This window comes from Schistocerca americana, chromosome 11 (genome assembly GCF_021461395.2).
Source record: "Schistocerca americana isolate TAMUIC-IGC-003095 chromosome 11, iqSchAmer2.1, whole genome shotgun sequence".
NCBI classification, from domain to species: domain Eukaryota; kingdom Metazoa; phylum Arthropoda; class Insecta; order Orthoptera; family Acrididae; genus Schistocerca; species Schistocerca americana.
Window position 1 is genome coordinate 55,367,869 of NC_060129.1, and position 14,229 is coordinate 55,382,097.

At 36.6% G+C, this 14,229-nt stretch overlaps 1 protein-coding gene across 5 annotated transcripts in view; it reads right to left on the minus strand.

The window, feature by feature from the left end:
• Positions 1-2,065: 2,065 nt before the first annotated feature.
• LOC124554071 (zinc finger protein 836-like) overlaps positions 2,066-14,229 on the minus strand; it is a 123,526-nt gene continuing 111,362 nt past the window's right edge. For all 5 annotated transcript variants that reach the window (XM_047128120.1, XM_047128116.1, XM_047128117.1 and 2 more), the window contains 2 exons: positions 13,476-13,513; positions 2,066-5,632 (listed from right to left, as the gene is read on the minus strand). In XM_047128120.1, the coding sequence (XP_046984076.1) occupies positions 4,336-5,632; positions 13,476-13,513 (1,335 nt within the window). In that variant the 3' untranslated portion in view covers positions 2,066-4,335. The remainder of the gene's footprint in view (positions 5,633-13,475; positions 13,514-14,229) is intronic.

Consider the following 14,229-nt stretch of genomic DNA (forward strand, 5'->3'; position numbering starts at 1 on the left):
ATACGTACAAAATGTCCCATAACATGCTTTATGGCAATATTTGTTGAAAATCAACTAACCTGAGTATAACAGAATAGAATTAACTAATGCAACCACCACAGGTGGATACTGGTGTATCTCAATCTGTTCATTATGAGACAATGTATGAATTACATATATCTATCTCATGTGCCCTGCACTGTAACCTAAGATATGAAACTATGTCGATGTACAACTGCATAGCTACAACTTGTACAAATTTATGGGTATAAATTTATGAGAGAGTTACACCTGTAGTCGCATGTGGCACACTAGTTAAATTCCCTTTAGTAAACTTGAACAATAAAAAATTTTAATAGCCCAAATAACTACACACACAAATCCAAATAAGTAGCAAACTATTTCCACAATTATATATTTTAGTGAAAAGTAGCTTTTCTTAAGGTTATATGAAAGCTGTGTCATCTTCCAACAACATCCATTCACTCACGTAATTTCAAACAAAAAGTACTCTAACTCTTCTTATAACAATATTTAGAATCATACTTTCTTGATTTATGATTCATTCTGGCCTCAAGTGAACACTAATGTTAGTCTTTTGACAGATGTCGAACGGTATAGGTTTTGAAAAGAACCATTTTGGACAGGAGTGGAAGGTAACAATTATCGTATCAAATGATTTTCCGTAGAACGTTTTGGTTGGCCAATGCCACCCATATTAGCTTTAAGTGAATGGTAATAGAATGGCGTGTGACTAGGGCCTCCCATTGGGTAGACTGCTCACCTGGTGCAAGTCTTTCGATTTGACGTCACTTCAGCAACTTGCGCGTCGATGGGGATGAAATGATGATTAGGACAACACAACACCCAGTCCCTGAGTGGAGAAAATCTCTGACCGAGCCGGAATCGAACACGGGGCATTAGGATTGACAGTCTGTTGCACTGACCACTCAGCTACCGGGGGCAGAGCAATGGTGATAATGTGAAGATAGTCCTTGCAGCCTTTATGGCATTTACCAGATATATTTCAGTACAAAACGTCTGAAAGTGGTCAAGAACATCATATGATGATGGCAGTAATAACCAGTTACTAATAATGACATTTGTTTTGGTGTTATGATATAAATACCAAATTATAACAATTAATGGCACTTTGTCAAAATAAAGTACTATTGTCAATATCTCTCATTCCCTTTGTCATTTGAAATCTGATTATAACATATCACTGTGGGTTACTTTACTTAATTTCTGTACAGAATCTTCAGAATCAACACAAGCTTATTTTAAGTGATGAGACATTAAAATAGGACAGTTTCGATTCAGGATTTAAGCTTCATGAGAGTAGCAGTATTGTAAGTTTGTGAATTCAGAGCTCTGTTCTTACTTGAATAATAATAGTAACGATTTTTGTCTCAGCAAGCGTTACTGAGAGAACAAAATATTATCTGTTATGATTAAAGTAAACCATCCACAAAGAGCGCAGTACCAACAGGAACTGTAGTAGAAATATGTAACTAAGTAGCTGGACAGAATAGTGTAACTACATTACTATAAGGAGAATGACAATTTAAAATCCATGCAATTTCATTCCAAGTCACAACCAAAATATCTCATGAAGTGTGTGAAGACTGGGAGCCCTCAATATTTAAAAGCCACTGCAATATTACAGCCCAGATAGCAGCACACTATTATGTTGCAAGAACGATCATGACAGATACATTCTCATTTCGGTAAAAAGCCACACAGCTTAAAGTGTTGCAAAACTCAAAAATGCCTATCACTTAAAAACAACTGTCTCAAGTTATTAAAAGTATGACAGTACTTAATAAACAAACTACCTTACACCAATAAGAAATTGGTAGTAAATGGAAAAAACTGACCAGAAACAAACATTATGAAGTATAAGACAAAGCATTAGTAAAGATTTCTGAAAACCTCACATTTACTCAGGGTAATTATGGAAAATATACACTATGAAATCATGTTTAAAGCAGATAAAAGACAACGAAAAAAATGAGGTTAAAACAAAGCAATTAGAAAGAAAGTACATGTGATAAATTAACTTATTACAATAAAAATCATGCATTTGGATTAAATTCATAACCTAGAAATCACACTGAGCTCTCAACTGTGCTTTTGTTTCTACAAACAATCGGAATTATAATCTGACACTACATGATGACAGTTTTGTCATTTGTACAGTAGTTACATGGTATTTAAAAACAGACAAATAATTAAAAGATTTGATGCATAAAATTAATGTACAGAGCTTTGTAATACAAAAATTTTTCACAATAAATACGGCACTTGAACTGACAATAGTGTATTGACATAAAATTTAACAAAGCAGAAAAATTGAATTACTACACAATTTACCAAAAGGCCTTTTTTGTGAAGATACACTGTTAATCCAAATCACTAAATCCACTTCCGTAGGAGGAGTGTTTGCTACCCAGCATCATTGTGGCTATGTCACTTAGTAATGAAACTATACAACCAGAAATGAGTGGTTATCATTCTAGTGACAGTTTGTTAAAAAATGGCATAAATAACTTTGCCAAAGCGCAGATGGTTTTGCCTGGTGCCTGGGTAAGTGCATCTCAGAAGCAGCGAATGTGGTTGGCTGTGCAGATGCTTCTACCATCAGCCTCTATGGAACATTGTTGAAAGATGGTGAAACCACAAGTTGACAAAGGTTGTAGGATGCCCATCCATTATCTAGAACAAGCAAATCAGAACCTAGCTGCTCTGTAAAATCGGATAGATGGCTATCTGTAGAGACAGAAGAAAATGCTTGAGCAGGCTCGAGAGTTTCAAGCTATTAAGCAGAGACTGTTGAACATGAGGCCCCAAGTTATATAACAGCTTTGTATTCCCATGTTGATCTAACGATGTTGTCAGTTACAATAGCAATACCAATAGGATAATCGAGACTGGACTGCATACCTATAAGGAAGTGTCACATGTTGGGATAAATGACATTTCTTTCAGACCAGGTGAATGGTTGAGCTCAGATATGTCATTATCCAGATGAATAGTTGTTTCATACATGCACCACACAACTGGTGCAGGAAGATGGAGGCAGTGTCATGCTATGGGGGATATTCATATGAGATGGCAAGAAAACAGCTGGTCATAACTGAAAGCACCATGACAGATGTGGAGAACATGAACATTACTGCAAACTTATCACTTAATGCTTGATGTATTTACAGAGAGTGACAACATCTTACAGCAGGATAACTGACCAAATTACAAGGTAAGAATCACACTGCAATGGTTCTAGCAACATGATGGTTCACACTGTTGTCTTTCCCATCCAGCTCACCTCATTAGATCATGATGAAATGAATCTGGGATGCTATTGCATACCAACTAGACAGCAACAAACCGATAGCCTACAGTTAACGGGAAAGGTGTGAGATGTGTGTAGACTTATAGTCCAATTTACAACTGAAAAACTAACGAAGAACTAATGAGTCCATACCATAGAGATGCACTGTTGTATTGCAGTCTGTAGGTGAAGCAAAACGCTACTAGGCAGATGATTATAATTTTTCCCTTATCTCTGCATACATGCCACCATCAGTTATTTCCTAATGGAGAACTACCACAGACAGTTCACATGTGTGCAGATTATTGATCACACAAATAGCAATACTATTAAGGAGGCATACCTCAATAATATGTTCACATAATCAAGAGATTTTTGTATCTTTCTCCATTCTTGAGATAAATATCCTACATTATGAATGAGTAATAAACACATTTCTGCTGTCGCCTGTGTAGTGGATACAGCTTCATGAAGATTGAAACGGCAGTTTCTTTCAAATAATTAGCAGCATACTGGTACATTCTCTTGAAGAATATAGCGTCCTGATAACTGCACAAAACTACTTCTCAATCGAGTAAAAGATACCTCCCAATGCACAAATTTTGGGTAGCCTGAACAATTAAAGCATGGAGCATTTACAACAAAAAATCAATTGTGTGCTCCATACGTTGTATTTTGTATGTAACTTCGAATGTGAAGCTGCGGAAATGGATTTGTCATATTTTTTGTGACCTCTCTGTAGCACATGCGATCAATTTTCATAAAACACGTGTGGTCTTCTATCAACATGTGTAGGTCTACAGACCTCAACAATACTTTGAGTGGTCTCTATGTAGTGTGTATTAATTTGTGTTTCCTGTGACTGCCCCAATGAGTAAAAGATTTTCCACAAATACTACATTTGTAGGGTCTCTTTCCACTGTGTATTAACTTGTGGGCCTTGCGATTACTCAATGCATTAAATAATTTACCACAAGAATCACATTTGTGGGGTCTCTGTCCAGTGTGTATTAATTCATGTTTCATGAGACTGCTCGACTGAGTAAATGATTTCCCACAGACATTGGACTGTGTGGTCTCCGTCCAGTGTGAATTAATACATGGGTCTTGAGATTTCCCGACTGAGTAAATGATTTTCCACAGACATCGCATTTGTGTGGTGTCTGTCCGGTGTGTATTAATTCATGTTTCTTGAGACTGCCCCTGTCAGTAAACGATTTTGCACACACATCGCATTTGTGTGGTCTCTTTCCTGTGTGTATTACATTATGGTTCTTGAGATGGCACGACTGAGTAAATGATTTTCCACAGAAATCACATTTGTGTGGTCTCTGTCCAGTGTGTATTAATTCATGTCTCTTGAGACTGCCCCTGTGAGTAAACGATTTTGCACACACATCGCATTTGTGTGGTCTCTTTCCTGTGTGTTTTAAAATATGGTTCTTGAGACTGCCCGACTGAGTAAATGATTTTCCACAGACATTGCAATTGTGTGGTCTCTGTCCAGTGTGTATTAATTCATGTTGCTTCAGATTGCACTTTTCAGTAAATGCTTTTCCACAAACATCGCATTCGTGGGGTCTCTCTCCAGTGTGTAGTACATTGTGTTTCTTAAGATTGCAGAACTGAGTAAACATTTTACCACAAACATCACATTTGTGATGTCCCTTTGCACTTAGCACAGTGTGGACATGAGTGTGGTCGCTTGTACATGAAATTCCACAGTCATTACATCTTTCGAGTTTCTCTTCAGCTTGTTTCACAGTATGTGTGTTACATATGTCATTAAAGGATTTTTTGAAGGTTTTCCTGGGTACCTCGTATGAAGGGAGCTCTGCAGTCTGTTCCACAATTCCTTTTTGTACACACTCGAAGGAGATATTGTTTTCATGATCATCACTGCATTCAAGTTTCTCACTGTTGGTAGCAGATAATGCTTGGTCACCCTCCATCATTCTCAAATGTTCTTTCAAGCAGTCATCAGAGGGCAATACCTCACCACATGACTTACACACAAATGCAGGTGCCTGCACACCATCAATGTGGATGAAGATATGCATTATGAGTCTGTATTTTGAAGGGAAGCTCTGTAGGCAGAAACTACAGTTAAACTTATGGAATTCCTTTCCCCTGATGCTACAACTTAATCTTGTGCCACATAAGCTGTCTTCTTGTGAAGTCTGTATTTTGGTATAGTTGTGAGACACACTGAAATCTGTTGACTTCTCTGCATATATCTCCAGCTTGTCATTGACTGCTCCTTGATGTAATGCTTCTTGATATGAAATGTCACAGCTGTCACCAGCACTTTCAATGAACCTGAGGAAGGAGGAAAGCGGTGTGAAATGTTGATTTACACAATACAAAACAATATTTCACAATCCACAAAATCGGGGCCTATAAACCAAAAGATAAAAATGTATGGCCACCACAGATAACTTATTCAGTAAATAAAAGTGATTTAAAATTGTCATGACATTCTACCAGAATGATAGAATTTTCCTAATATGAAACATTTTTATACAGCAAATGATCACAGGAAATTCAATAACACCCAGTCTCATTCAGTGCTGACTAAATTCCCATATTTTCTAATAGATTCTATTATTAAAAGTCTTGCAGTATTTTTAAAATACAGTTTTACAATCTTTTACACCAAATTATTACATTTATTAGAAATAATATCCTCTACCTTTTGACATAAAAATATCCACCAAAAGATAAAGGGAAACAAAAAATAAGAGTAATCTATGATTTTAAAATAAAAACCAATCACTCTTTCCATGTGGATTTTTCTTTGATTTGGAGGACTCTTTAGGCTTTCGGTAGAAATTCTTAAAACCACCAATGATCAATTTATTTCTGAAACCAATAAAGCATGGCATTTTATTTTACTCCAAATTGATCACCAACTACCACCAACATCACATTTCTTATTGCCTAGGTGCTATGGCCATCAACCATGTGGCCAACACCTGTACATGTATAAGAAATAATGTCAGGTCAATAAATGAAGGAACACATACATAAATTTTCAGACTGATGAACAAATGTGAATGACACACACAAATTATTCCAACATTACATGTGTATTGAAGCAGCACAGATTACGTGTAGCCCTTTCTAATTGACATACTGTCTGGCAGGCAGGATGCCAATGCAGTTACAGCCTCCAATTCAAAATTATCTTTACAATAACTCAATATCTGGTCCCCTGGAGTTGCAAAACATCCTTGACTGAATCAAACGAATGTATCAATGGTGGCATCAGCACGAATCATGTACAGCAAATCCTACCACAATCTTCTGAGAGCAAGTAATTGCAGTAGGTGCAAGGCCGATCCGTGTGATATCTGGGTCCAATCATTGCACCTGCAGCTACCCCATTCCATCACAATGAAAATGGACATCTTTGAGCTTCCCAATGAGGTCATTTGAGTGTGGATATGGCTGTGGGTGGGTAGGAGCATGCACATACTTCTGTGTTATTATTCTATCCTAATTGCTGCTTTTGACTGTTTTGCTTTTTGATGGATATATGGTTTCAAGTAACCAATGACAGTGAGAAATTACAGTTTGCTTTCATCAAAAACTGAAACTTTGCTGCAGAAGATGGCTGTGCAAAGAAACATACTAAGAAATTTTTCTGTCTTGAGTTTGCTCATAGAGGTTAGCCTTAAAAGCTCTGAACAAAATGATCATGATCTCAATTGTGCTGCAGATTGTTGATCGCTGTGTTCTCAGATATACTGCAGATCACATAGTTGTGATAAGGTTAGGACAAGAGTTTTTTCAATGCTACAAAACCTGTCATCTGTCACATTTTAGTCATAGGTCACTTAAAATCAGCTGTGTTTGTGTTTGGCCTATAATCAAGCAATGTAACTGGTAGTGGATGTAGTAATATTGTAGTGGCAAGTGACACACATCAGCTATCAAGTAGTTTTGATCAGACTACAGTAAAAGCTATTTTCTATGTGATTAATAAAAACCTTTGCAGTTAATCACTACATTGCGTAGAACAGTTATACACTGTGCCAAAAATGCCATACACCAGAAAACTTTCTTTAAGAGAAACTTTCAGTAAAATGGGCATCTGTCTAAAATCTCCATGCACTAAGTTAATGTAGAATATTATATCCCACTGACTACAGTACTGTATGCTGAATTTTTTTTAAAAGAAACACCTTTTCAGTATGCCCTATGTAGGTATATTACTTACACAGTTGCTTCCACATAGGCCATATTATAAGAGTAGATACCTGGTGTGCCCATTATCAAAGTGGCTGAAAACACCTCACACTTTCAAAGCTTACAGATGACATAGATGGCAGGCACTGCCTTTGCCCAAACACTCCTATCAACACATATACAAGGAGGACACAGCCACAATTACACACTGTTCCAACATATTATCTGATTAGGGAAAGGCAGCGTATTCCAGCCATTCACATTCTCAGGATGGAGCAATATCCTTCAAATGTACACTGGATGTGAGTGCTCAGTTTCTTGGATTCTACAGACCAGGTATGGCACATGCTGATAGAATTTTTCTTGTCATTTGGCTTACTGTTGGTGAGGGCCACCTTACAGTAATTGTTGTGCAATGTATCATTTTCCCCTGGGTTCAGTAGAAGAGGCACGATTGCTTTCTCACATAAAAATGAAATTTTCCTACTAGTTCAGCTGTTATGTAGCACTACTTGAAAATAATAAGTCATATCTAGGTTTCTTGTGGCATTACATCAACACTGTCTGAGCTACCTCCTTTTCTCCCCTCTGGTGTTTAGGTTTGTTCCTGCCCGATACAGGAGTTTCATGGGCTAGCACAACAATAATAAATCCTCCTCATTGCTACTCATTTTTGTTGACCCACATCACAAAAGAAACGATGTAGACAGCTCTTCTGTGCTAAATATTCACTGTAGACGAACAACATTGGAACTATCACCAAGCTTTGCAGATGGTAAATACTGTGGGTTGACACTTACTTCCACAACAGGGCAAGTGCACCAACAGTGTGGTGAATCTACCTTGCAATAATCATAGCCTGGCAAGATGTAAGCATTTTTGAATATCAGCAGATGGTAAAACAATCCTGTTTGCTCTATGTGGTACCCACCTCAGTGACCTCCTTTTGACATGTGTATATGTGTAGGTTACAATTATAATTAATCAGGATTAGCGATTAGTTGTGAGAAAACAAATAACTGTGCTGAAGTAAATTCTAGCACTTGTATTTAGAAGACATAGCTCATCTCACAACCCACCAGGAGATGCTGGCATTACACCTGCATATTGCTTACATTAATATCTCCTACAAATGAAATAGCTGGCAAAATTTTAGGATAATATTAGCAATGCTTCTTGCAAAGAGGATCTTGGCAAATTAAAACAAAATCTATTGTTATCATTGATTAACTCCCCTAAGAATTCATACAGCTAGTGTCTGATCTCAGTCCTCACTTAGTCTCACACACACCAAAAACACAGGTTGTCCATTCAGCAATCCTTACCCACAGTGGCAACCAGTCAGATACTGTGCCCTGACAGCATGGGAGTATTGAAACATTTACAGAGTGATTCACGTGAAATACTTTGACTGTCTACAAATAAAGTTTCATTTACTTCAGATGTGCTATCTAACTATTAATGTTCCATTGCAATATAGTAGTAATTAAATCAATGATAAGCTTCTATGTCATTACGACAATTGATTATGGAGATGACAATTTTAGGGTTTCCACTGTGGAACTTGGTGGTTCCAACACAAAACCATCAATGTTTGCATCTAGGGACTGAGTCCACTTGTGATTCATGGGATATTTTGACAGTTGTTATTTCATTTATGTTTTTTTTCCAATGAGAATGGTGGTGGCTTTAGGTTTGAAGTATTTTCTATCTTGTTCTGTTGGGATAGAGTAGAACATCAAATAACACCCCTGTCGGCTGCCACAACCCCCAAGTCACCATCAAATGTGTTCTTGAAGACTTTGCTAGTGAAAGTTCCAACACTGAATATACCAAGATGTCTCATTGGAACAACCTTCCCATAACAAAAGTGAGTGACACGCAGATATCCTAGTCTATTGCTGTACAGTCATGGTTCAAGTTGGTACAACTGTTGCAGCACTTATGTTCCTGATTCATATGCAGCTTTCTGGTATTTCTCATGGAGTTCTTGTCCCTTAAATGACACAGTACAACAAAGCTTGTGATATTTGGGACTTATGGCATCATCTCAAAGCTGATTACATACTGTTACCCCTTATGAACTTGGGTTTAATATTATATCTCTTAACTGCAGCTTACCATTTTAGTTATTCATAATTATCCTCAAGTATGTGTTCCCTCATTTCTACCAGCCAATCCTAATTCCTGTGTAACTTCCAAAAAATAACTTATTATAACCAATAACTTACTGAAGTATGTAGTGAGAATATATGATATTAAGTGTACAATTAAAAATTCTATCAGCATCTCCACGGCACAATGTCATGATTTAGTAATTTTGTGACTTTTTGGTAATAGCTAAATTATTTCACATGTTTCAGTTGTGTGGCACCCACTTACAATATGAAACATTTATCTTGGCAAAGTGTAGTGACATGCATGCCTTAACAAAATAAACAGACACATGAAGTACATAAAACTGCAATGGAAGGATATCTAGGGAGGGTCCACACACTAACATGAGGTTAATGAAGATGGATGGCAGGTCTTTCTAGTAGTAAAGGTACCAGCCACCACCATACCTACCATATGCTAGCTTGCAGAGTATCTATGTAGATGTAAATGCAGAATGGTTTGGATGATTATACAATTTGGTCTTGTACCATTAGCCAACATGACCTTGCTATGTTAGTACTGTGTACAGCTAAAACAAGGGGAACTACACCTGTTATAACCACATGCTGCTCTGCTGTATAGTTTAATGATCATGACATCCAATTGGGTAAAATATTCCAGTAGCAATATAGCCTCCCAATAAGATCTCTGGGAGGGGGCTACACTCGTCGATATTATCAGGTGAAAGAAACAATATCGCTACAAGTGAGAATGTGGAATGTGAAGTCCCTTGATTGATTAGGTGAGTCAGAGAACATGAAATGAGAAATGGATAAGTTGAAGTTTGATATGATGGGAATTAGTGTGGTGCATGGGAGGAAGAAGAACATTTCTGGTCAGGTGAATATGGAGAAAAGAAGAGTAATGCACCAGTAGAAGTTATTATAAATAAGAATATAGAAATGTAGGTAAACTATAATGAACAGTATTGTTGACGCAGTTTCATAGCCAAGACAGATAAAAGGCAAAACTATCCACAACTGTACAGGCACATATAATTACTAGCTCTGTCAATTATAAAGAACTTAAAAGGATGTATCAGCTTGTTCCTAGATAAAATTTTGAAGTCGTGCAAGGATTGCCAGTTAGCTTCAAACATTATGACTAAAAATAGTGTATTTCACAAAATGGAGAATCATAGTATCCTATCACTACTCTCATGTATTCTTGGGTGTAGCAATATGTGGAGATGCCAAATGGAATCATCACATTGGTTCAATTGTAGGTACAGCAGTCAGTCCAGAATTGATTGTTTTCCTAAAAAAGATTTTGCAACCTCATCAGTCCAGCCTTACTACACAACAGGTCCAGTGGCTACTACAGTTCAAACACCAAAAAGGCATAGCTACAATTTGGGATGAGAACATCTTGTGACAGGAAAAAAGAGCTTTACTGAACACAAAGGAAGATCTGATTGTGCACTACAGACAGTATAGCAGAATATTTCACTATCACAGTTTGTTGTCTTCTAAAGTAGGTAGAGATCTCTCTACCTTGCACAAGATAATTAAGTCCAAGGAGTTATTCATCCCTTGCTCTTACTTCCAGTCAGTATTGTGGTGGTTTACAGAATAAGAATACTAGGAAAATTATTAACACAAAGTTTAACTGTCCATCCACACTGTGCCTCTTATATACCTACAGATATTTGTCCTGTAATTTCCCTCTAATTCTGTGATGGCAATAGTTTCCTCAAATGATCTGAGCACAACTGATCAATATTCATTTTACTGTCATGGCCAGATAAATCACTATCAGTTTTGCTCCCAAATCAGCCAAATTTGCAATGTGTGCACTTTTGGGGAATTGTACTGTATTAGATTTCCCATATTCAGACATAGGGGATTCTAGGTGCCCTTGGTAAGTGGCTTCTCACAAATCACAAAAGATGACTCACCAGTTAAGTCTTCGTGGCCTTACTAAAGCTGACTACAGCTGCTTTATGAAATTTAAGAACATGATGGTGGCCTGTAAACTGTGAATACAACAAGCTTGTTTCCGAATCCACATTACTGACACAGTAGTCAAAGAGTTGTTCACCCCCAACATTCATTAATCTGAAGGGGCTGAAACTTGACTCCAGGTTTCGGATATATAACCACTCACCCTTTCCTCTTACTTATTCTACATAGTAGGACATTAGCCTGTACCCATCACATTGAATTTGTATGACTTCCATGTCATATTCAATTAGAATAGTTAGCATTATACAGCTGCTGACACCTCACCTGCGCTTTTGTATAAAAGAAGTACACTCTTTAATTAAAGAACAGACACACAAACCAGCTGTTTTATAGAATGTGTTACTAACATAACTGCTTTGTAATATTTTTACTTATGAATAATAATGAACCATCATGTATATTTCAAACATCATGCTTAACATGAATTCACTTAAGATGAGCACTTCGTTAACACCAGCAGAATATCAGTACTGGCAGTGATGTGCATGATATTGTACAATGTGTTACTGGTTAACAAATTTCATTCAGCATGAATTACAAACTGTGTTTTAGTCTGTAGCATCATTACAATTTTCATTAAACCTGAACTGTCAATGTTTTTCTTTTTTCCTAATGTTTCTCTAGCTGACCTTTGTGCATAATACTGTTGAGCAATTACCATCAACAAGGAAAACAAATGTGACACAAACAGCGTGAAAAACTAGATTCTATCAACAAGTGCAATTCCATGTTGAGATGTGCTTTTATATTCTTTAAATAGAGCCAGTAGTAGTAACACTGAGTTCCAAGAAGTGAAAGGGTTGTCATGCAGTAGGAAGCAAAAAGCACAGATAAGCAAGTAAAACTAAAAATTCTGCAGGAAGCAGAATATGGTGTATTGAAAAACAGCACAATTGGAAGAAGGTTTAGACTCAGCCAATCTACATTATCCACACTATTTAAATGAAAAGTTCTTAATTCTGCTGCTCTGTGTTCCAGGTGCATACTGAAGTGACTTCACAGTGTTATATATGAAGATGCTGACCTTTTACTTTTACAGTGCTTCAGCTATATGTGCACCTCCAATGTGCCTATAAGTGGAAATATAATTGAGTGAACAACAAATGAGACTGCGGAAAATTTAGACATTCAAAACAGACTTCAATTGTTTTGTTTGTTGGCTGTATAAGTTCCAAAAGAGAGGCCTAATTTCATGCTCAGTGATAGGCAATGAAATGAATGAAGTTTATGAAGAAGGGCAAGCATGAATTTGACCAAGTGAAAGAAAACTTTGCTGTATCTTACGCCAGCAATGTGGACAAAACTAGTCTTTCTTTACAACTTCTGCCAAGTCAAACCCATAAAACAAAAGGTGACCTGTGGCATTGTGGGGCCAGCAGTAAACAACATTCTTGGGTGATGAGTGAATCTGAGAAACTGATATGTTTTAAGAACATAAAATTAATGCTTCACCTTGCATCTACTCTCATTATTGGAAGCTTGGATTGACAGTTAATCATAAATGGCTTTTTTGTTCTGTTTGTGCAGTTATTGCAAACCACTGTTATAAATGGGACTGATGTACCTTGTAATATTTTAAAGCATCTTTTTAATCTTCTGCAATAACAGAATAGTAGATATAGTAGTGTCTTCGCTGATAACATGCATAATGTTGCTGTAGTCAGTATATACTGTACGTATATACTGCAAATGGTTAATATATAGAAAAAATAGAAATCCAAAAACAGAACTTTATGAAAATAACTTATTGTATTTTGGTCCCTAGGGATTATTGTTTGTTTTCCTTTCACATGGAGTAACTAAAAATTTATACTGCTCAAAAAATTCTGCAGTGAAGAATAAAAACGTACCTTAAACTATCAGATGCATTTCTTATTGAGGCTGCCACCTGAAATAGTACAAAGAATTACTGGTTATTTAACACTGATGAAACAGTAAATAAATAAAAATGGATTAACATCCACTAACATCTGAATGTTCCAAACAATACTTGGAAATAGTATTACCAAAGAGACACCACATAAATGTAGCAGTTATTGAAGAAAATTATAGGTAAAAATTAACGCTTCATTTCAGCATTTTGTTTTTAGCTGTGTAAGTAACTATAGAAACATTGATTTATTGGAAAACAAATTTCCTACTTGATATTTCAAAATTAAATGCCTGAAATACCTTTCACCTGTCACGCACATACAGCTAGGCAAAGTACGGGAGAAAAATGTAAAAACTCGTCCGATTTTTGTTGATGAAACTGGCAAAGGAAAGAACTGAAAAAATATCTATCTGAACTGCTATTAAATGTATTTTTTTCACAACTGCAGCATTCAATACTATGCCATTCTCTTGAGATAGCTCACTGCATGGAACATCAAAGTCGTTAAATGTCACATCAGTTTCATCCACAGAAGAAATTCAGGAGTACAGCTTGACATGAAAGCGATAGGAATTATTACATGAAGTGGTTTTATTTTATACTCATATAAATGACAAAGATTTGTGTAGTATCATAAATATGAAATAAACAACATGGTCAACATGAGGACAGTGTTCTCTCCAAATGAATGAATGTGCTTTCATACATTTCACAGCAGGGGAGGGATTAAT